This window comes from Scyliorhinus canicula, chromosome 2 (assembly GCF_902713615.1).
Source record: "Scyliorhinus canicula chromosome 2, sScyCan1.1, whole genome shotgun sequence".
NCBI lineage: Eukaryota > Metazoa > Chordata > Chondrichthyes > Carcharhiniformes > Scyliorhinidae > Scyliorhinus > Scyliorhinus canicula.
Window position 1 is genome coordinate 211,404,059 of NC_052147.1, and position 25,035 is coordinate 211,429,093.

Here is a 25,035-nt window from a genome sequence, read left to right on the forward strand (position 1 = left end):
ATGGGCCAAATGGTCGCCTTCTGCACTGTAAATTCTATGATCTATGATTTATGACCAGGCCCAACAGGATGCATGGGCAGCAGGATTGTCTGCCATCGCCAGGATGCCCCAGGTGCAGGAGTAGGAGATAGCACGCGTGTCGCCTTGTGCTCATCGAGTCATCTGAGAGTGCCCTCCGGCAACAGGAAGAGATTCCACTCACTGAAAGTTCAGCTCATGTGCAACCACCACATGAAGATCATGCACATGTGTGCACACTTCCCAGGGAGAGTGCTATACAGCTACATCCTGGGGCAGCTGGACATCCCCGGTCTCTTTGTGGACCACCGGCCACATCTTTGATGGCCGGTTGGCTCTTGGGCATAAGGGGTATCCACTGAGGACATGGCTAGTGATGCCAGTACGGAGACCGGAGACCAATGCGGAGACCCAATATAATGAGGCCCATGTGGCCACCCGGCCTGTCATTGAGCGATGCATCAGATTCCTCAAAATGTGGTTCCGATGCCTCATGCGCTCCGGTGGTGCATTGCAGTAGATCCTCTGGTGGGTCGCCCGCATTGTGGTGACTGCTGTGCTATACACAACTTAGCACAGCAATGGGGCGACATACTGGATGTGGAGAGGGAGGAACATGTGGCTACCTCCGAGGAAAAGGAGAATGAGGAGGTGCCAGACCATGAAAGTCTGGAGGACATGCCCGGGGAGGACACGGAGAACCACCCAGCGGATGGAGGACTCGCAGCAGCGAAGGTCTGGCAAGGCAGGAGGGTCAGGCAGGCCCACATCCTCATATGCTTCACCTAGGACGTGAACATGTCTGTCATTCCCACCCTCCCCCACTTCCCAACCCCCTCCCCCATCCCTCAGCCTGCCCCTCCCCCCTCCCTTCCCATCCCTCAACCTTCCCCCCTCCACCCCCCTCCTCACCCTTCAGCCTCCCCTTTCCCCCATTCCTCTTCCCCCCCACCCCCGGCTTCCACTCAACCCCCTCCCTCCTGCCCCGTTCCCGCCTCCCAGGGTCTGTGTAACATCGCTCCAGGGTGGTGGACCTGTGTCAACACTGTCAGCGGGTCACTGTTGAGGGCAGGGGGGTGATGAGAACCCACTGAGTGCCGAGCGCTGGTGCTCCTCAATCCATCCCATAGGCTGACTCCTGACATCCAGGGCCTCCATGTCTGGGTAATTGGGAAGGGGATTGGTGCTCGGCCCTCATTGCGAAAGAAAGTGCCAGATTTCTCGAGTGCAAAGGTTTTTAATGCTGTACATATGTGTCGCCAATCCCCCGATGATGCCACCCCACTCTCTCCACCCCTCCTAATCCCTCCCAACCCACATCACACCCTCTCCCACTTACCCCTATCCCCTCCCTCCCCCCAGTGCCCTATCAGTGATCCTTGACCTGCTTAGCCTTCCATGCTCCACCACTGGCCGAGGTCTGTCTCCAGGATGCACATTAGTGGTGGCCTACCGCGTCCTGTGGCCTTCAATGTCCCTAACAGGTGTCCTCTGGGCCCCCCGGCGCACTTGCCGGTGGCACCCAGCACCCATAGGGCCCTGGGCTTCACTTTGGGACAGAGGGGCAGCTGAATCAAACCCCGGCTGTCTCTGCGTCATCTGGTTCTCCCAGCCCTAGCGGCTCCCCAAAGTCTGCAGCACAGCGTTGATGCCCATGCGATGCTCCTCAGTGACTGGAACATGCTCCGCAGTGCCTCTGCAATGCCCACCTGAGACTGGGACACCTCCCCCAGCTACTGGGGCATGCTCCGCAGTGCCTCTGCAATGCCCACCTGAGACTGGGACACCTCTCCCAGCGACCGGGACATGCTCTGCAATGCCCACCTGAGACTGGGACACCTCCCCCAGCTACTGGGGCATGCTCTGCAATGCCCACCTGAGACTGGGACATCTCCCCCAGCTACTGGGGCATGCTCCGCAGTGCCTCTGCAATGCCCACCTGAGACTGGGACACCTCCCCCAGCTACTGGGGCATGCTCCGCAGTGCCTCTGCAGTGCCCACTTGAGACTGGGACACCTCCCCAGTGACCGGGACATGCTCTGCAGTGCCCTGCATTGGTCGCTGGGAGAGGTGTCCCAGTCTCAGGTGGGCATTGCAGAGGCACTGCGGAGCATGCCCCAGTAGCTGGGAGAGGTGTCCCAGTCTCCCATTGCTCCCGGTCGCTGGGAGAGGTGTCCCAGTCTCAGGTGGGCATTGCAGAGGCACTGCGGAGCATGCCCCAGTAGCTGGGGGAGGTGTCCCAGTCTCAGGTGGGCATTGCAGAGGCACTGCGGAGCATGTTCCAGTCACTGAGGAGCATCGCATGGGCATCAACGCTGTGCTGCAGACTTTGGGGAGCCGCTAGGGCTGGGAGAACCAGATGACGCAGAGACAGGGACACTTCCTCCAGCAACCAGGCCATGTTCTGCAGAGCCTCGGCAATGCCCGAGTTGGACCAAATGGCCTCTTTCTGTGATGTATATTCGATATCATATCGATTTCTATGTCAATTAAAACATTTATCGAAAAACAACCTTGTCAATAATTGACCATTTCATTCAAGGAGGTTACAGATTGGTTAGTGTAGGAAATTGGAAAATATTCCACTGTTGCAATTGGTTTCAAGTTTTGAGGTTGGGTTTGAAGCACATTGGTGAAGTATGGGGATTTACTTTAATTTAAAACCTCCTGTAGTAAAAGCAGTGGTAGTGCCCCTTTAACAGAAATAATACAACAAATACCAAGTACTTTATGTACCAATTTGACCATTTGTGATGAGGACTTTATTTTGTTGGGACTGAATTTAGTGCTCTGTTTTTACATTATTTTTACTGTGGATGCAAAAACTCTTGAAATTCCTGGAGCTAAAGTGTGTGGAAAGCTGACGGAGGTGAAATGCCAGAGTAGGTGCGTAACAGCCAGACAGAGAAATGTAGAATAATTTCAGACTGAGTTCAGTTACACTGAGATTCTGCTGAGAGATGGCATGTGATCAGTGAGGCCACAGGAAGAGTCCCGCGAGATCCCAAGATAAACATGCTCAATCCTGGAGGGGATCATCTTTGAAATGCCTGAATATGGCTCATTAGGAATAAAAATTAAGCACTTCTTTGGCCAAGAAAAGACTCATGAGTCTTAATGGCAGTGAGTTTGGGGAGACACTTCTCATACAACTCCCACCAGTCAAACAGGTGGAGGATAGAGGCTCTGGTCTGGAGGTCGAGGGTATACAAGGGTTCCAGACTGCTAGACTTGTGCTGGCAGAGCAAGCTGCATGTAATTCTAGGCCATTATTTTTAATAATAATCTTATCAGTATCACAAATAGGCTTACATTAACACTGCAATGAAGTTACTGTGAAAAACCCCTAGTCGCCACACTCCGGCGCCTGCTAAGGTTCACAGAGGGAGAATTCAGAATGTCCAATTCACCTAACAAGCACGTCTTTCAGGACTTCGGAGGAAACTGGAGTGCCCGGAGGAAACCCACGCAGACACGTGGAGAACATGCAGACTCAGCACAGACAGTGACCCAAACCGGGAACCCAACCTGGGTCCCTGGCGTTGTGAAGCAACAGTGCTAACCATTGTGCTACCGAGCCATCTTTTAAGCAGATGCGGAAAGGAAAACTACCTTAAGAAAGGCTTCTTTCTGCTCCAAATGTTTGCTTATCAATGGCGTCACATGGTCAGTCTCAGCATTTGGCCCCAGTTTATCTTGGCCTCTACACCAGTCTTCATCCCTCCTGTACTCCTGTTCCAGACTCTCAAGGACACTGCAAACCTAATAACAAGGAACAGACATTAGACTTGACAGCTCAACAAAAACACAGCTACCAAGGCTGAGCAATTGTACAGTCAGCTCGACATGGATGACCTTATGGTGCCAGCTTTGGTTCAGTAATACCAATTTCGTCATTCAGTCATAAGGTCCAGAATTTCAAGTCCCTATCCAAGAGTACATAGTCTGGGCTGATACTTCAGTACAATGTTGAGGGAAACTTACACCATGAGAGGTGCTGTTTTCAGAGGAGATGCTTTCCCTCGCAAGTCAACATAAAAGGCTGGGGGGGGGGGGGGGAATTCTCCGAGCCCCACGCGGGCCGGAAAATCGCTGCAACTGTGCCACAACGCAGGCGCAATTCTCCGAGGTGCGGAGAATCGGCGCCATTTGCGCCGGCGCGTTTGCCCCCCCCCCCTGGGGTCGTCGATGGTGCAAACACAGCCTCCATATCAGAGAATCGCCCCCTGGATGTCAGTAGTCAGAAGTTGCCTACTGTCCTGGCAAAGATATATCCCTGTTGGAACCTGGTGGATCGATTGTAAGAGGGGTTAGAAAGTGACCAGGAATTTGGGAGATTTGACACTGGAAACTGGCATAAAAATCTTCTTCCCTATTTTACTGTCAAAACAATTATTTGGGGGCGATTCTCCGATATGGAGAACAGGGCCCAGGCACGACCTATTCTGGCCCTCACAGGGGGCCAGCACAGCGCTGGAGCAGTTCACGCCACTCCAGCCGCCGCGCTAACCCACGCATGCGCAGTTGGGACAGCTCAATCCTGCGTATGCGCAGTTGGGCCGCGCCATCCTGCGCATGCGCGGGGAACTTCTTACGGACGCCGGCCCCGACCCAACATGGGGTCGGTCTTCAGGGGCTGGCTGCGCAGGAAAGTAGGCCCGGGAGGGGAAGAGGCCGGCACCCCGATTGGTGGGTCCCGATCGCGGGCCAGACCCCATCGGAGGCCCCCCCCCCGGTGTATGAACCCCCCCCTCCCCCGGCCAACAGGCCGTCCCCTGAGCGTTCCATCAGTGTTCCCGTGGCAGTGAACAGGGGTGAACGGCGCTGGCGGGACTCTGTCGTATTGGGGCAGCCACTCGGACCATCTGGGCTGGAGAATCGGCGGCCCCGCCTATTCCAGCGGCCCGCGGGCGGCGCCGAGCCAAACGCGGCGACGCAAATGGCGCCGACTCTCCGCACCTTGGAGAATCACGTCGACGTCGGGGTGTCCTGGCGCAGCTGCGGCGATTCTCCGGCCCGGCGTGGGGTTCGGAGAATCTCCCCTTTTATCTGTTTTACTATGAAACTATGCCAATGATGCATGGAATTTATGAACCAGAGTTTTTTCTGTGAAATAATGACTAAATTGAATTGGGGAACAAAAAGGTACAAGGGGCATCCAACTGAAAAGTGATTGAAACATAGCATTTGACAATAAATTGGTGAAAAATATAACATTTTTGTCGATCCAGTTCAGAATTACAGCTTCAACATCTTAAATATCAATATATGATGATTAAACAAATGCATGCTTGAACTTTCTACCTGTTCAGATGTCTTATAGAAAGCCACAGATGCATTGACCAGTTTGAGTCTGTCCTCCATCTTCAGCATTAGCTGTTGCCAGTGAAGTGCTACTTTCTCAGCGCATTCCCTGATGGCATCTGAATCATAGTGGCCAGCCTGTAGCATGGTCTCAGCCTTCTGCTGTACCTGAAGGGCACTTTGGTGGGTTTTCTGCAAAGAAGTGGCATGAAAGAGGGACTATGTGTAGGGAGGAAAGAAAGGTTTGCATGGAAATGCCAGAAAGATGGTAAAAGGGATTAGGTGTGAGTAATGAGATGTGGGTAAGGTAAACATTTTTAAAGACTTGCAATGACTTGTTAATTCCAATAACAACATATAGTAGTAGAGAGGTACAATAGCACTTCAACTGACAAAACAACATTTGCATTCTGGGCATACTTCGGTATTAATACTCAGGTTTTGATCTTATCATAATTTGCACAGAAGTATCAATAAATTAAAAATTGAGGACAGCACCAGCCCACATGTCAATCCATAAATACCGTTGTTTCTCATCTGTGCACTATACGGAGAACTATAATGTACAAATGACCCAATTGTACAAACATGTGGATAGTGGCCAATTTAATGCTTGGAAAAGGGGTGAATCAAGTGGCAACCATGAAATGCAACAATTTGTAAAGTAATCTTTATTGTCACAAGTACGCTGACATTTACACTGCAATGAAGTTACTGTGAAAAGCCCCTAGTTGCCACATTCCGGCACCTGTTCGGGTACACAGCGGGAGAATTCGGAATGTCCAAATTACCTAGCAGCACATCTTTCGGGACTTGTGGGAGGAAACAGGAATGCCCAGAGGAAACCCACGCAGACACGGGGAGAACGTGCAGACTCCACACAGACATGACCCGAGCCAGGAATCGAACCTGGGACCCTGGAGCTGTGAAGCAACAATGCTAACCACTGTGCTACCGTGCTACCCTCACATTTTGTTCACATCCAATTTTTCAAGGGTTAAAATAAAAAAGAAAATAATTCCAACCAATTTGTTTGACCTGAAAAGGGGCATCAGGTGTCATATTTGCTATATATTTTTTTTAAATTCAGACAAATATACCTCTGCATGGACCTGCTAACTTATCTGCGGCAACACAGTGTAGCAAAATTGGCCAGTGAGTTTCCCAAAGCAAATCTCTGTCCAATTTTGTGTTTGCCTCCCTCTCTGTCAAGCTCACTCTCACATAGAAGGATATAAAATGAGTACCCTGGAACTAGGTGGTTTTGTTCGGCAAGGGATGGATTGCAGTCGTCTTACCAAATGGGATATCTCCCCACAACAACAGAGAAAAATCAAGCCCTCCATACCAAGTCTCTTTGTTAAATCAGTTTGTTAAACATTTGTTAATGCAACATAAACCCACTGATTGCCATCTTTATAATAGAGGAAGCTAATTCTGGGTACAGCAGGAGGCACTGAAATGCCGATGTCAATTCATTATTTAAGTAGGGTCGGAGATAGAAACTAGGAAATTATAGACCTAGTATTCAACCAATTTTGTGGGGACGTTACTCTTTCATTCTGGACAGAGTGACTGAGTACATGGACAAATATAACCAGATCAGAAAGGTACAAGGTAAGCCATGTCTAACTAATTTAGTTTACTTCTTTGAGGTCACTAGATAAGGGAATGTCTATGAATGTTATTTATATCAACTTGTGGTGAATGTTCCCAGCACATTAGTACCCTTACCAAAATGATATCATTCACTCACTGGTGGGTTACACTAACACAGTCACTCCACATTACACAAGTGATTAATTGATCACTCATTGCTTTTTCTGTCGGTCTCTTTAATGATGCTACTACTTTCAGGCCCCAATGTTCTCAATCTTCCTATCCTCACTGGCTGTGCATAAGAGTACAGGAACAGGAATAGGCAATCAGTCCCTCAAATCCTTTCTGCCATTCAATTATGTCAAGGCTGATCTGTACCTTAACTCCATCTGCTTGCCTGGGTTCTTATTATTCATGTGAAACAAAACTCCATCGACCAAAGCCTTGACATTTTCAATTAACCTGCCTCAACATAGCGAGGGACAGAGTTCCAAATTTCCACTATCCTTTCTGTGAGGAAATACTTTTTAACATCACCCCTATATAGCCCAGATCTAATTTTGAGGTTAAGCTCTCATGTGCTATACTTTCCCACCAGAGGAAAAAGGATGGGACTCTTTGGCTGTGCCTGCCTGGTGGCCGGAAATTCCCGCCCGAGGTCAATAGACCTTTACATGGTCCGTGTCCCACCCGTGGCGATCTTGCGCTGGGCGGAAGAATCCAGACCATAGTCTACATCTGTCACATTAAGTCCCATGGCCATCTTAAACACCACATTTAAATTACCATTTAATTTTCTATATTCAAAGGAATATAAGTATTGTCTGTGTAATCAGTTCTCAATCCTTTAGGCTCAGTATCATTTTGGAGAAACCCCATTACTGCTCCAAGGCCAATATATCCTTCCTGAGGAGTGATGCCCAGAACTGAACTGAGTGTTGTAAAAACGTGGTTTAATCATAGCTCTGCACAGTTGTAAAATTAACGTTCACCCCATTGAACATCACAAACAACTGTGGCTCTGTCATGTAATTCTTTGGGATAATGTTCCACGTCTCATTATATTGGATTGAAGGAAACAGAAATACAAGGATGGCCTATTTGTGCAATATAATATAACACTGGAGTATAGAAACAGAGAGGGAAATTCATCATATAAAAATTTTCAATCTGAACAGGGTATGAAATCTGAGGAAGGAGATGGAATTTTCACAAAACCAGAGTTCATAAACCATTGAACTTAAAAGTGGCTTTTGCTGAAAATTTGGGGAAAACAATTTTTAAGAAACCATGTATGCCCAGCAAATCAGAAGATTGATACTTATTCTAATAGGTCCATAAAGAACAGGGTCATTTCATCAGTAGAGAAAATAGGTTAGTGCCTTCTGGCTGATTCTTAACACACTCCGTTTGATGCATTAAAAAGTTTATTTTTAATATCATTTTATTTGAGTTAGACAAACTCAATTCATTTCAAATCTTCTTTGCTACTTTTGCAGGTCATTTCCATAGAGCTGTTCCCACTTCAACGCCATAGTTCAGCAGGCTGCAGTGCAACCCTGTTTAAACATCGAGTGCGCACTGCACTTCTGGCCAAGTTACTACAGCAAGTGAATCAGGAGCAGGTCTGTGGAAATTACCTTCCATTCAGTGACATTACATGCTGATTTATTACTTTGAAGAGGCTTTCTGGATCAATCATATATCAACAATAATCCATCTGGGTTCCACTCTACATATCTCAACATTCAAAGCAAATGTAAATCATTATTGTGCTCCAATATACAGCAAGTAAAACAAATATGTGAAACACCAGAATTACATCTGGTGCTGTTTGTTGGTTTTTTAATAGGATGTAGGAAGCAAATCCATTTGATATTACACAGCACAAAACCTTCACAACTCAGCTTCAATTTAAATCTCAATTCAAAAGTATGTATTACCTCTATGGCCAGCTGAAATTGCTCATGTTCTCGCTGAAGCTGTTCTGCCTCTGATAGAGAGCTAGCATTAACAAGGCTAGCATTGAGCATGGATTCTCCATTTCGTATCCAGCCTAATACCTACAGGAAGAAGAAAGCAAACAGAAGTTCAATATGGTATTCGCTTAAGGCACTCTCACCATAGCATGTGCTCTGATTTCCCCTTTCAATTGATGAACGGTTTCTGGGAGCACAAAGATGTGAAATTAAGTCTTTTACAATCCAGGCTGCACAGTGCATGCACATGGTCAATAATAATCCCTCAGGGGATCAGAGACAGATGCTTCAACCGTTCTTTTGTTGAGAAGAAAAGGAAAAGGACAAAGTTGCAGGATTATTACTTGTCCAGAAATAATATACAGATTCCCAGCACTGGTACTTTATTAATGCAGGGCGATTCATCTCACTCAATGTCAGCATACAATCTATGTCTAATCAAAACAACATTGATAGTTCAGCATTTGTTCAGATTATTAGAGGATCAGCAACATAATCTGCACATTTGTGATGAAGTCCCTACTTTTGACTTTTCAAATGTAGGGGGAAAACAGAACCATTCCTTTAGTATAATTAACAAGCACAACCGATCATTGTTTTGTGTTTGCAACATTACAGTATGTATGGACGTGACTGGCAGTTAGAAATTTGCTTGGGCTCCAACAAAGTGCTGGCTTTTCCATATAACTATCACTGTTACATCAACATCAATCAACATTTAACCCTTAAAGATATAAATGACAGTAATCCTGAGAAATTTGATTCCACTAGGGAAAGCATAGACAAGGGAATGTTTAGCATTAATTAAGTAATCTCAAGCCTTTTGGAATTACTTTCCATTTGACCATGTTCGCTGTCTTCATCAGAAGGTCACACAGCATTAAGAATCTTCTGCAATTAATTTACTGAACACATGCCGGCCAATAACTTCTTTCACTTTCAAACTACAAGTCATTTGATTATTACCACACAGGCTGAAGCGATCTCCTCCCCCTACAACTTGTATTGAGTTAGTCACTGATAACTTACTCACATTCAGTGTCATTCATAAAAGCTAGTTAATAGTCTAACTGAAATATGTGGCTTGGTTGGAAATGCTGATAAAAAAAAGTAAATGCAACTAAACTAAGCAGTAAAATCAGTCATGGAATTTTCTTCCATGATTACTCTTCATCTCATTTTTGTTCACACACAAACAGTTACAAGGAAGCAAGAAAAAAAAGTTAAATAAAAGCTTGTGTGAAGTTTGCTAAACAAGACTTTAAAAATGTAGCTTTGTTCACTAGAATAGGGCAGAAGAAAATTGTAATCACACATATTCATAATGGGAGTAAGTTCTATTGTAGATTGTATTTATTATATACTAATTATGTTCAATTGTATGCAGTTGGTGGGAATGATGATTCTCATGTGCCCCTATCATGAGTCACAGCCTGAAACTGTGGTTGTTGAGTTAGGAGATGGATGCTTGCAATGTGTAACTCGACAAATAAATGCTTCTAGAAGTGTTTAAAGACCGGCTCTAGTTCTATCCATCAACAACTGGCTTTTTGAAGCCCACTTAGCTAGCCATTAACGTTAAAAATTAATCTGTGAGGAAGAAAATTCATTACTGTTCTGAAGGGATAGAAGCACAGGAACATAGGGGCAGGTGAAGACCATTCAGCCCATCAAGCCTGCTCTGCCATGCAATGGGTTCATGACTGATCATCCACTTCAATACCTTCTTCCCACTCTGTCTCATATCCCTTCATTTCACTGAAATGTAGAAATCTATTAATTTCTGCTTTAAACAACTCAATAACTGAGCTTCCACAGACCTCTGGGTTAGAGAATTCCAAAGATTCACTACTCTCTGAGTAAAAAATGATTCGCCTCACCTCAGTCCTAAGTGGCTTCCCTCATATTTTGAAATTGTGTTCCCTGGTTCTAGGCTCCCCCACTCAAGGGAACTATCCTATCTGCATCTTTCCTGACTATCTCTTTAAGTATTTTGCAGGTTTCATTGAGATCGCCTCTCATTCTTCAAACCTCCAGAAAATATAGGCCAGTTTCCCCAGTCTCTCTCATTGGTCAGTCCTACCATCCCAGAAACAAGTCTGATGAACCTTTGTTGAACTCCCTCTATGGCAATAATATCCTTCTTAAAATAAGGGTACCAAAACTACACACAGTACTCCAGGTGCAGTCGAACCAAAATCCTATATAATTGAAGCAAGGCCTCACTACCCCTGTACTCAAATCCTCTTGTGATAATCATAGATTCATAGAATTTACAGTGCGAAAGTAGGCCATTCAGCCCATTGAGTCTGCACCGGCCCTTGGAAAGAGCACCCTACCTAAGCCCACACTTCCACCCCATCCCCGTAACCCAGTAACCCCACCCAACCTTTTTGGATACTAAGGGCAATTTAGCATGGCTAATCTACCTAATTTGCACATCTTTGGGCTATGGGAGGAAACCTGAGCATCCGGAGCAAACCCACACAGACACGGGGAGAATGTGCAGACTTCGCACAGACAGTGATCCAAGCCGGGACTCGAACCTGGGGCCCTGGAGCTGTGAAGCTGCAGTGCTAACCACCGTGCTACTGTGCTGCCGATAAATCTAACATCCCATTTGACTTTCTAATTGCTTACCGTACCTGCATGTTAGCTTTCAGTGACATATTGACAATCACACCCAGATCCCTTGTACATCTACATTTCTTAATCTCTTACTATTTAAGAACTACTTTGCATATCTGTTCCTTCTACCAAGGTGATAACCTCACATTTTCCACCTTTTATTCCATTTGCCATATTTTCTTTCCCACTCACTAAGTCTATCCAAATCCTCTTGAAGCCGCCTTGCATCTTCCTCACAACACACATTCCCACCTAGCTTTGTGTAATCCGCAAATGTGGAAATTTTACATTTTGTCTCCACATCCAAATCATTGATATATATCACAGCCCCCTAGTCACAGCCTGGCAATACAAGAATGACCCATCATCTAAATTTCTCTTTCCAAGTGCAGACTGAAGACCAGTATGCTTCCAGCATTTTGTTTTTTTTTTGTTCTATTTCAAATAAATTGATAACTGATTCATCCCCGACCAATGCCTTGGCCCCTCAGCATCTGCTTCAGTAGCAAATAAGCAGCGACCAGGGATCTGCATGCCTGCCTTTCAGCTCTATTGAGGGATAGTGCATGGTTGGGTTGGGGGCATGGGGCTTTCATTAAAAAGAGGACTGATTGGTCTCCCAGCAGGTCCTCAAATTTAACATGAAAAATAGCATGCGTTTTAAAAATATATCCCACTTGAAGCCATCATTCTCACATTTACCTGTTTAACCTCCGCCTGCAGGTGACGGAGCTGTAAACATTGCTCCAGGCGCTTCTGTGTCTGATCAGCATTCAGCTCGAGCTCTTGCTGTTTATCATGAAGGAATTCCAGCAGCTCCTGCACTTGTGTTCCTAAATCCATATCTTTATCACACGTTAGTTCAATTCCTGATTAAAATAAACAAATTTCATGGCTTATTTACAAACTTCTGCCTCTCTAACACTTCTCAGCATCTGAAATCTACTCATTCCTGTTATTTTTTTTTAAAAAAGCTTTTCTCAGAACAGAACTCCTTCCTCCAAGATCGATCAATTTGAAGGTGTATTTATTATTTTCATTCCTAACACAATCACCAGAACATAATCTTTTCAGAAAGAGAATGACACAAATGAAACTTTGCACTCTCTTAAAGAAAGTAGATAACTTTTGTCAGGAAACATGGCTGTGAACAGAGCTAGCTAATGATATTTAAACATGCTGGCAGCCAAGTTAGACCCAGTTAGACTTTCACTCAGTTATAATTCAACGTAAACATACATCTTCTAGTTGTGAATGACAAGCTGCCTCTAAATTAGCATTTTCTGAAAGCACTCATGTGGAATTGAGTGAGAACTCTCACTTGTAGTTCTGTCGTTGCAGCATGGATAATAGTTAACTGCTACATTTCAACTCTGTTAAGCAAAAATCTCTTTCTCAAAGGATTAGTGCATGTGGATGCACCAATTCTGTACACAAACTTTGAAAGCAGACATGTGACAAATATAACATATGAAGTTCTAACTAATCTCAATACTGGATGATTACTCGATAGCATGCTAATCACAGTACTGTTTGTCATGTTTTACTGCATAAGAGTCGTCCCAGAGTGATCAACACCCAGGCTGTACCTGTCAAGGTAACACCAATCCTATCTGTGGGCACTTCCTGGGTGAGGAAAGTGCTTCCATAGGCTTTGGGTCAGCAAAAAAATGGATGCAGAGCTGTGCCATTTGCTGCAAAGCTACCTACACTTTAAGTGCACAAATGACTGTCACAGCTATTGACACACTGTGGCATTAAACTTGCTTCCAGTGCAGATATGCAATAATTGCTGAACAAAAGAGAAATGCTATCAAAGCTTTCGTCTTGCACTCATCAGGATAGCTCACGAGGAATTACTAACAGGGGAACAACAAGTATGCTGCATGGGAAATGAGTGCTGATTGGGTTTAACAGCAAACAATTCATGTGAGACTTGTCTTTGTACCTAAAGTGAACATGTACTGGAATTTTATTCTGATTACAGCACAGAAGGCCCATCGTGTCCATGCTGGCTCACTGTGAAGAATTCAGCCAGCTCCACTCTCCTGCCCTTTTCCGGTAGCCCTGCATTTCTTTCTCTTCAGTTGCTTTTCCAATTTCCTTTTGAAGCCCTGATTGAATGCCTCCACAGTATCCTCAGGCAGTGCGTTCCAGATCCAACCACTTGCTGCGCAAAAATGCTTTTCCTCCTGTTGCCTTTGATTATTTGCCAATCATCTTAAATCAGTACCCTCTAGTTCTTTACCCTTCTCTGTTTAGACCACTGATGATTTTGAATACCTCCACGAAATTTACTCTCAATCTTCTCTATTTCCAGAACAGCCTCCCTTCTTCAATCCATACACATAACTGCACTTTCTTATACCCTGGAACCATTCCCGTAAATCCTTTATGCACCATCCCAATTGCATTAACATCCTTCCTGAAGTGTGGTGCCCAGAATCGTACTCAATACGCCAGTTGAGGCTGAACAAGTGCTTTATAAAAGTTCAGTAATTTCCTTGCATTTTTGTTCAATGCCCAGGGGCCTGTATCCCTTATTTGCCGCTTTCACAACTTGCCCTGCCACTTCCAATGATTTAGTAAGAGGTCTTACAACACTAGGCTAAAGTCCAACAGGTTGTTTTCGAATCACTAGCTTTCGGAGCGCGGCTCCTTCGCTCCGGAAGCGAGTGATTCGAAACAAACCTGTTGGACTTTAACCAGGACTTTAATCCTGATGTTGTAAGACCTCTTACTGTGCCCACCCCAGTCCAACGCCGGCATCTCCACATTATGGATTCAATGATTTAGTGAAGAGACAGTGGTGTAATGGAAATGTCACTGGATTAGCAATCCCAAGGCCCAGACTAATGTTCTGGGGACATGGGTTCAAATCTTATCATACCTGCTGGTGGAATTTAAATACAATTAATAAAATCTGGAATTGACAACTAGTCTCAGTAATGTTGACCATGAAACTCTTGTTGATTGTTGTAAAAACCGACGAAAGGTTTGACCTGGTCTGGGCTACATGTGACTCCAGACCCACAGAAATGTGGTTGACTCTGAATTTCTCTCTGAAATGGTTAAGCAAGTCGCTAATATTAAGGGGAAATAAGGGATGGGCAATAAATGCTGGCCCAGCCAGCAACACTCACATCACATGAAAGAATACATTTTTAAAAAGTGCACATGTACTGCAGATCCCTCCGCTCTTGCACCTCAGAATTATATCTTTATTTTATGTTGCCTCTCCTCATTCTTCTTATCAAAACGCATCACTTCACATTTCTCTGCGTTAAATTTGATTTGCCAATTGTGCACCGGCTCCACCAGTCTGCCTACATCCTACTGAAATCTATCACTATCACTATCGTCCTCAAGTTTTGTGTCATCTGAAAATCTTGAAATTGTGCCTTGCCCACCCAAGTCAAGGTCATTAATACATATCAACAAAAGCTGTGATCATAATACTGACCACTGGGAACCTCACTCTAAAGTATGTTCCAGTCCAAAAAATGACCATTCACCACAACTCTGTTTCCTTTTACTCAGCCAGCTTCGTATCTCTGCTGACTCTGTCCCTTTTATTCCATGGGCTTCATTTTTGGTGGCAGACCTGTCATAAGCCACTTTATAAAACCCCTTTTGGAAGTCCCTGTACCCCACATCAACCAGGTTACCCTCATCAATCCTCAACCAACAAATCAGCTATTACCTCATCAAAATTATATAGGTTGAAGTGTACAAATGAGACATTCCCGTATTTGTGAAGGTGCTGATGTGCCGCAATTAGCCATGTGCTCAACCAAAGCCTTGATGTGGAGATACCGGCGTTGGACTGGAGTGAGCAAAGTAAGAAGTCTTACAACACCAGGGTAAAGTCCACAGGTTTGTTTCAAACACGAGGTTTCGGAGCACTGCTCCTTCCTCAGGTGAATCATTCACTTGAGGAAGGAGCAGTGCTCCGAAAGCTCGTGTTTGAAACAAACCTGTTGGACTTTAACCTGGTGTTGTAAGACTTCTTACTGAACCAAAGCCTGGGGATCCTTGGAGCACAAAAACATTGTCCATAAAGGGACTAAAACAAAAGCCAATACTGCTGATACATTGGGAGAGGTAGGAAAGGAACCAAGCTTGGGCAAATCTTCAGTACTATTGCCAGAAAGTTGTCAGGGCCCATAACCTTTACAGTATCTAGTACCTTTAGCCATTTCATATGGAGTGAATCAAATTGCCATCTGTGATGCTGATACTTCAGGAGGAGGCTATGAAGACTCATCCAATTGACATTTCTGACTGAAGATGGTTGCAAATGATTCAACCTTTTGCTGGCTTCCCCTATCATTGAGGATGGGGATATTTGTGGAGTCTCTTCCTCCAGTTAGATGTTCAATTGTCCATTACCATTCATAAATGGATATGACAGGATTGCAGTGATTAATCTAGTCCATCGGTTGATCCATTGCTTAGCTCTGTCTATCGTATGCTGCTTTTGTTGTTTGGTATGCAACCTATATTGTAGCTTCAGCAGATTGACACCGCATTCATAGGTAAGCCTGATGCTGCTCCTGGCATGCCTTTCTGCACTCTTCATTGAACTAGGGTTGATGCCCCAGCTAACGGCAATGGTAGAGTTGGGGATATGTCAGGCCATGAGATTACAGGTTAATTGTACACAACTCTGCTGCTTCTGATGGCCCATAGTGCCTCATAGATGTTCGGTTTTGAGTTGCAGGTTCTGTTCAAAATCTATTTCATTTAACACAGGGGTAGTGCCACAAAACATGATGGAGTATATCCTCAATGTGAAGCTGGAACTTTACCTCCACAGGTCGTCACTCCGACCAGTTCTGTCATGGACAGATGGAGCTGAAACAGGAATATTGGTGAGGATGAGGTTAAGTAGGTGTTTCCCTTTTGTTGGTTCCCTCACGACCTGCTGCAGACCCAGTCTAGCAGCTATGTCCTTTAGGACTCGGCCACCTCGATTAACAGTGGTTAACAGTGGTGCCAATGAGCCACCCTTGGTGATGGGACACTGAAGCCCCCCACCCAGAGTACATTCTGTACCCTTTCTATCCTCAGTGCTTCCTCCAAGTGATGTTCAACATGGAAGAGTACTGATTCATCAGTTGAGGGAGGTGCGGTACATGGTAACCAGCAGGAGGTTTCCATTCCCATATTTGACCTGCTGCCATGAGACATCCTTGACCCTGGAACCAGGGAGGCAATATACCACCATGGAGTCTTGTTTGAGGCCACAGAAAAACCTATCTATTCCACTTACAATTGAATCCCCTATAACAATTGCACTGGCACACATTTTACTCCTCCTCTGTGCAGCAGAGCCAACCGTGGTGCAACAAAATTGGCTGTTTCTGCTTTCCCCTGAAAGGTGACTTCTCTTAACAGTATCCAAAGTGGTATATCTGTTTGGCAAGCGAATAGCGACAGGAAATTTCCATAGTGTCCCCAGCCACTGGTCCAGTTCTGAAACCTGGGCTTCCAGGAGCTGCAGCTGGGAACACTTCCTGCCCACATGCTGGCCCTGGGCACTGGAAATATTCTTGGCTTCCCACATAGAACAGGAGGAGCAAACCACAGCCTTGAGCTCTCCTGCCATGACTTAGCTTTTGGATGAAACCTTTAAAGGACTCTTAAAATCAAACAATACCAAGTGTTCTTGGGCTCTTCTCCCTTGAGTCCATTAGAACAGAATATAGCCCTAACAAACTTGAAACCACAAAATAAAGATAAAAACAATAAGCTATAATTTTTAAAAAAAATTTAGAGTACCCAATTAATTTTTTCCAATTAAGGGGCAATTTAGCATGGCCAATCCATCTACCCTGCACATCTTTGGGTTGTGGGGGCGAAACCCACGTAAACACGGGGATAATGTGCAAACTCCACACAGACAGTGACCCAGACCCAGAGCCGGGCTCGAACCTGGGACCTTGGTGCCGTGAGGCAGCAATGCTAACCACTACGCAACTATAAGCTATAATAGCAGTATAACTATTCACCGTCTGTACATATCCAATCAGCAGCTTCCACTTACCCCACGTCACTTTTAAATACTGCCGTCATCTTAGGAGCTCTGCCTCTGGATAGAGTGAATCTACCAAACCCGCAACCTCTACCATCCAAAGGGGCAAGGTAATACTACCACTTGCAAGTTCCCTTCCAAATCTTACAGCATCTTGACTTAGAACAATATCATTGGTCCTTCACCGTCGCTGGGGCCTGGAACTACCCCCAGTAGCACCATGGTGTACCTGCATCACATGGACCGCAGTAGTTCAAAAAACCATTGGTCTGCTCTCAACCATCAGTGAAGTGATGGAAGGAGTCATCAACAGTGCTATCAAGCGGCACTGACTGACGCTCAGTTTGGGTTCTGCCAGAGACAATTAGCTCCTGACCTCATTACAGTCTCAGTCCAAACATGGACAATAGAGCTGAATTGAAGAGGTGAGGTGAGAGTGACTGACTTCCCTTGACAACAAAGCACCATTTGACTGAATATGGCATCAAGGAGTCATAGCAAAATGAGTCAATGAGAATAAGGAAGAAAACCCTCCACTGGTTAGAATCATGCCGAGCACAAAGGAGGATGTTTGTGGTTGTTGAAGGCCAATAATCTCAGTCCCAGGACTGCAGGAGTTCCTCAGGGTAGTGTCCTGGGCCCAACCAACCTCAGCTGCTTCATCAAAGACTTCCCTCCATCATAAGGTCAGAAGTTTAATGGCATTACCATTGCTGAATCCCCAACTATCAACATCCTGGGGGTTACCATTGAACAGAAACTGAACTGGACTAGCCATAGACCAAAGCGGCTGGCGGCACGTACATGACGTCACCCGCGCATGCGCAGGTTGGCCGGCGCCAACCCGCGATTGTGCGGTTGCCGTACTCTCCGCAGGCATCCCGCAAGACATGCGGGACGGCGGAGGAAAAGAGTTGCGTCCTTTAGAGACGCCGGCCCGCCGATCGGTGGGCACCGATCGCGGGCCAGACCCCTACTGACCCCTGGTGCTTGATCCTCCCTCCCCCCCCCCCCCCCTGCGCCACAGGCTGCACACACACAGTGCTCGCGCGCTGTTCACGCCGGCAGCGACCCGTCGGAATGGCGAGAACCCGTCGGAATGGGCAGGCCGCTCAGCCCATCCGGGCCGGAGAATCGCCGCTCGGGTGCCAGGGCAGCGTGGCGGGAATCGCCCAGCAATCCCGTGATTCTCCCACCCGGCGTGGGGGTCGGAGAATTGCGCCCAAGAAGTTTGAAACCTGCCAGCGAAACCACTTAATAATTTTCCCAATCGCAGGTAAACGATGGGTCAATCTTCCCACTGGCTGGTGGCATGAATGCCATTGCTTTCATTTGCATCCCATGAATGCTCACTAAAACCGCTGCTCGCCAGAATCCAGACGGACCTTCCAATCTTGTGGCACGCCAGCGTGAAATTATGTTGGTCTAAAGAGTGGCGTTCACAAGGCGGTCCTCAGTTTGCAAGAGACTTTGAGGTGAGTTCCCCTTCCCCCCCGGTATCACACATCATTGGCTACCTAGAAGGACTGTGCTATGGGACACATGCAGCCACTGCAACAAATGTCTGAGATTCGATTGGGGATGGAGTGCAATGTGAGGCTGGGAGGAGTGGTGTGTGTGTCTGTGTGTGTGGCCTACCAAAGCCAAGGAGGCAATGTGGGAGGAGGGCTGTGCAAGGAGGGGAGAAGGAAGGACAAGAGCTCACGATGGCAGGCAGAGGGGCAAGGAAGTGGATGAAGAAGATGAACAATGGAAGGCAGAGGGAAGACCAAGGGGAGGAAGCTAGATCTCGACAAGGCTGCATGAAAAGCCCACAAAACAGGGGTCAAAGAGCTACCACATTTTTTTTTTTAAATTTAAAAAAAATAAATTTAGAGTACCCAATTCATCTTTTCCAATTAAGGGGCAATTTAGCGTGGCCAATGCACCTAGCCTGCACATCTTTGGGTTGTGGGAAACCCACGCAGACACGGGGAGAATGTGCAAACACCACACAAACAGTGACCCAGAGCCGGGATCAAACCTGGGACCTCGGCGCCATGAGGCAACAGGGCTAACCCACTGAGCCACCGTGCTGCCCTGCTACCACGAGTAGAGCTCCTAGTGGGGCAGAGGCAACTCGCAGGTGATGGGCTCGGGGGAGGGTGGTTGACTCAAGGAACAGACTTCTTCTTGAGGTTCCATAAGACTATAAGACATAGGAGCAGAATTAGGCCACTCGGCCCATCGAGTCTGCTCCACCATTCAATCATGGCTGATATTTTTCTTAACCCCATTCTCCTGTCTTCTCCCCATTACCTGCCTTCTCCCCATAACAGCCTTTTCCCTCTGGGTTGTTGACATCCTGCACGGTCTGGTGAAGACAGATGGGCCGGAGAGAATGATACAAGTGTCCTGGACTGGTGCCAGCACCTTCAAATCCACCAACTGACAGCAGGTGGACCAATCGGTTGCTGGTCTGCCAGGAGATTCGCAGGGGAACTCGCCTGTGCATAATTAATGAAGTTCCAAGCACAGAATCTGGCACAGAATCCCACCATTTTGGCCAGCAGGAAAGGTGTCACTGGACCCACCTGCCACCACACTCAGTCTCAAAAACAGAGAATTCCACTCTCACTTTCACACAAGGGTTTCAAAACTCAAGGGACTTCCGGTGGCGGCCATGGAATGAGCCGTCGCACATTTGGCAGCTGCCGCTCAAGGTAGATTTTTTGGTTCTTTCCTCGTTTGTTGGATGGAAGTTTGGAGGAAAAAGGTACCCGTAGAAACTGAGATTCCACTAGTGTGGCTGGTGGATGGATCCAGGGTCCAGGACTGGGTCGAGAAGAAGGGAGCTAGTGGAGCAGGAGAATCTTCGTGCATAACAAGTCAAGATGACCGAGGGTAAAGGGCCTGTAAAGGGAGACCCAAAAGAGGCTGAAGGAGAAGGTGGATGATCTGGAGAACCGCTCCAGAAAACAAAGCTTGCGGTTTGTGAGGATGTCCAAAGGCATTGAAGGTGCAGAGGCTGGCACGTATGTGGCCGAGACGTTGGAAAGGCTGATGTGGGACGGGGTCTCTGACCGGTCCTGGAGGTCCACTAAGTGCACAGGCTGCTGATGAGGAGGCTGCAGACAGATGAGCCTCCGAGGACGATGGTGGTGCGGTTGCACCACTTCTTGGACAAGGAGAAGATTCTGCGGTGGGCGAGGCAGATGTGGAAATGCACCTGGGAGGGGAACGAGCTGCAGTTATATCAGGACAGGGTGCAGAGCTGGTGAGGACAAGGGCCGGGTTTAACCGGGTCAAGGCTGCCCTCTTCAAAAAGGGGGTGAAGTTTGGAATGATGTACTCGGTCCGCTTCTGGGTGACGTTCCAGAACCGAGAATATTATTTGGTACGCCACAGGAGCAACAGAAGTTTTGAGCTGGCAGCAGGAGGAGGACATTAAACTTTGGAGGAGGTGTGAGGAGGTGTTTCCTTTTGGTGGTTGTTGGAGAGTTTTTTCTCCATTGAGATGCCTTATTAGGTTTGGTGGCGGGGTGCTTGGGCCAAATTAAGGTGAGCGCACCTTTTCCTGTTCCTTTGTTTCTTTGTTTCCTGAGGGAGTGTGGACAGTTGAGGGGGGGGAGGAGGGGAGTCACAGGGGGTGGGGTAGGAGGTTGGAAGGCCTTGGGCGGGGCTAGCTGAGTGGGCTAGTTAACGGGAGGGCAGTGAGGGGTGGTCAGGTGGTTGGTGTGGGGGAGGGAGGAGGGGTTACTGACAAAGGTGTGGTTGTGGTGGGCATCCATTCCCTGATATTGAAAAAAGATAAGGATCCGGAACAGTATGAATCCTACCATCCCATATCGTTCCTTTATGTGGATGCTAAGTTGTTCGCGAAGGTGTTGGCTTCGCGAATTGAGGACTGTGTCCCGAAGATGATAGGTGAGGACCAAATAGGGTTTGTGAAGGGGAGGCAGTTGTCAGCAAATGTGAGGTTACTTAACGTGGAAGTGGCAGTGGAGAAGGATTTTGACCGGTAAGTGTGGAATAGCTGTGGGAGGTGTTGGGACAGTTTGGGTTTTAGCAGGGGTTTGTGGATTGGGTCCTTTGCAGTATAAGGCTGGAAGTGTGCAGATGAACCGGCTGAGTTCGGGATATTTCGGGTGGAACCATGGGACAAGGCAGGGGTGCCCGCTCTCCATGTTTTTTGCCTTGGTGATAGAGTCATTGGCAATGGCTCTTAGAGCGTCAAGGGTTGGAAAATGATTGTGCACCATGGGTGGGGGGGGGGGGGGGGGGGGGGGTCAAGCACAGGGTTTCGCTGTATGTGGATGACCTGTTGGTATATATTTCAGACCCATTGGTGGGCATTTCAGAATTCTGGGGACTTTGGAGGACTAGGTTAGTTTTCCGGATACATGCTGAACATGGGAAAGAGCAAGGTGTTTCCAATTGAGACCAGAGGGCAGAAGAGGAGTTTGGGGGAGCTGCCATTCAAGGTGGTGAGGGCGAGTTTCAGGTAATTAGGCATTCCGGTGGCGTGGGGCTGAGCGCAGCTGCATAAGTTCAATTTGGATTGGCTGGTGGAGCAGATGAAGGGGGATTTTGAGAGGTGGGATGTGCTTCCATTGCGGGACAGGTGCAAACAGTGAAGATGACGGTGCTGCTGAGGTTCTTGTATTTCAGAAGCTCCTGATCTTCGTTCCAAAGTTATTTTTTAAAAAGGTCAGTGCCTTGATCTCGGGGTTTGTGTGGGCAGGGATGACCCCGCGGGTCAAGAAGGTTTCTTGATGCGGGGTCGAGGACGGGGAGGGTTGGCGTTGCTGAATATAATGAATTGCTATTGGGCGGCTAACATTGCTATGGTCAGGTAATGGGTAGTGGGGGTTGGTATGGGGTGGATGGAGGCGGCTTCTTGCAGGGGAACTAGTTGAGGGGCATTATTGACAGTACCTCTACCGTTCTCGCCGGCCAGGCACTCTGTGAACCCAATGGTGATGTCGGCCTTAAGGGTATGGGGGCAGTGGAGGCAGCAGATGAAACTGGAGGGTTCCTCTGTGTGGGTACTGATTTGTGACAACCATAGGTTTGCAGTGGGGGAGGCTGGATGCGAGGTTTCAGGGGTGGCGGCAGGCAGATCTGTTTGTAGGGGGCGATCCCTTTGCGAAATTAGAGGACCTGGAGAAAGACTATGAGCTGCCCGGGGGAATGGTTTTAGGTACTTACAGGAATGGGATTTCGTTAGGTTGGAGGTGCCGTACTTCCTGGGTTGCTGCCCCTGGTGCTTCAAGGTAAGGTACTGTTGAAGGATGGGATAGGGGAGGGGAAAGTGTCTGAGGGTTTCAAGGAGCTGATGGACTAGGGGGGAGCAGGCCCAGCAGAGGGTGAGTATGTCCTCGTCGTCTTATCCAGTTTAAAGTAGCCAACAAGACACATATGATGGTGGCTAGGATGTAGGTTCTTTGAGGGAGTACAGGACAGGTGTGGGCGGTACGTGGGGAGGCCTACGAACCCTATCCACATGTTTTGGGCGTGTCCGAAACTGAATGGGTTCTGGCGGGGGTTTGCGAACGTAATGTCCGAGGTGTTGGGGGTAAAGATGGTAGCGATATTTGGGATGTCAGAAGGCCCAGGAGTCCAGGGGGCGAGAGAGGCCGATGTCTTTGCCTCCCTGAGGGGGTTGGTAGATGGGTTCGCCCGGAAGTGGAAGCCATTCATTGACTTCTATAAGGAGGTGTTAGCAAAGGGGAAAGGGGAGGGGGGGAGGTCTTGGGGGGAATGGGGCTGGTTTAGCTCACAGGGCTAATCGCTGGCTTTTAAAGCAGACCAAGCAGGCCAGCAGCACGGTTCGATTCCCGTACCAGCCTCCCCGGACAGGCGCCGGAATGTGGCGACTAGGGGCTTTTCACAGTAACTTCATTGATGCCTACTCGTGACAATAAGCGATTTTCATTTCATTTCATTTCAATAAGGGGGTTAAAAATGGAGGAGGCAGGATGGGAGGCATTGCTGGTTATTTATTATTTGTATTATTTTGCTTCTGCTCTTATTTGTTTTGTTTGTTATTTATATAAATGCCTTAATAAAATATTTTTAATACAAAAAGGTTTCAAAACTATGCTCTTGAAGAACACAGGGCGGAACTCTCCCATCGGGAGACAAACAGCCAACGGCGGAGTGAAACCCGGAGTGTTTCACTGTTCACGCTGGCAGCGACCAAGAGTGGTTGGCGCCGGCGTGAACCGGTCGGGTTCGGCAGGCCGCTCGGCCCATCCGGGCCAGAGAATCGCCGGTCGCTGTGAGAAACGGCGACCGGCGAATCTCCGAGCGGCCTGTCGAAAAACGCGACACGCCATTTTGGGGGGAGGGGGGGTGGGAGAATTGCGGGGGGTGCGAAGGCAGCGTGGCGTGATTCACTGGGCCCTCCCGTGATTCTCCCCCCCCCCCCGACGTGGGGAGCGGAGAATCGCGCCCATAACTTTCCCAAACAACACTCTCTCGGATGTCTTCACAAAGATCCACCTCCAGGGTTTTAACCTCTCCTTCCGGAATTCCTCTGCCCTGGATTGTCATGTGCATTCAAGCTTCTACATAGCCTCTCAGGTACCCAGCCATGCCAACAGAACACCACTGCTTCACAGGCTATATTAAGGTGTCACCAACTTTTTGACCATCTCAGATATCTGACTTCTTGCAAGATGACATCTCAAGGTCTGCACCTTACAGCTATGTCTTTGACTGGGAGCCTAATTCTGTTCTTGACTTCACTGAACTGAAGCCTTTTTCGATTTTCTTGTTCTTTGTTCTTTGACTTCACAGTCTTCTTGGAACATTCTTCTATTCTGATTTCTGGGTTTTCTTCTTTAATTTCTGGGGTTTGCTTTCAGTCCCTCTGTATTGTCCTGCCTGTGCTGAAAGTTTCTGGGAAAACTGGGGTGGGATTCTCCGACCCCCTGCCAGGCTGGAGAATCGCCGGGGGGCGGTGTGAACCCCGCCCTGACGCCGGCTGCCGGATTCCCCGGCACCAGTTTTTCGGCGGGGGCGGGAATCACGTCACGTCAGTCGGGGGCCATTGGCAGCAGCCCCCCCCCCCCCCGGTGATTCTCCGCCCCGCGATGGGCCGAGTGGCTGCCCGTTTTCAGCCAGTCCCGCCATTACACCAAGTCCGTACCAGCGGGCGGCCTGCGGAGTCCTCGGGGGGTGCATGGGGGGGTCTGGCCCGGGGGGGGGGGGGGGGGGGGGGGGGGGGGGCCTCACGGTGGCCTGGCCCGCGATCGGGGCCCATCGACCCACGTGCGGGCCTGTGCCATGGGGGCACTCTTTCTCTCTGCGCCGGCCGGTGTAACGGTCCGCCATGGCCGGCGCGGAGAAGGAGAAGAAGTACCTACCGGGCGGCCCGATGCCGGAGTGGTTCACACCACTCCTCGGCGCCGGTACGGCCCACCCAGACGGGTAGCGAAGAATCCCGCCCCTGTTTACTCCTGGTTAACCTTCTTTCAACAGCA

At 47.8% G+C, this 25,035-nt stretch overlaps 1 protein-coding gene across 6 annotated transcripts in view; it reads right to left on the bottom strand.

Moving 5' to 3' along the window:
- Positions 1–25,035, bottom strand: part of kalrna (kalirin RhoGEF kinase a) — a 1,222,490-nt gene that overhangs the window by 437,065 nt on the left and 760,390 nt on the right. For all 6 annotated transcript variants that reach the window (XM_038789521.1, XM_038789520.1, XM_038789517.1 and 3 more), the window contains 4 exons: positions 12,232–12,398; positions 8,866–8,985; positions 5,324–5,542; positions 3,632–3,781 (listed from right to left, as the gene is read on the bottom strand). In XM_038789521.1, the coding sequence (XP_038645449.1) occupies positions 3,632–3,781; positions 5,324–5,542; positions 8,866–8,985; positions 12,232–12,398 (656 nt within the window). The remainder of the gene's footprint in view (positions 1–3,631; positions 3,782–5,323; positions 5,543–8,865; positions 8,986–12,231; positions 12,399–25,035) is intronic.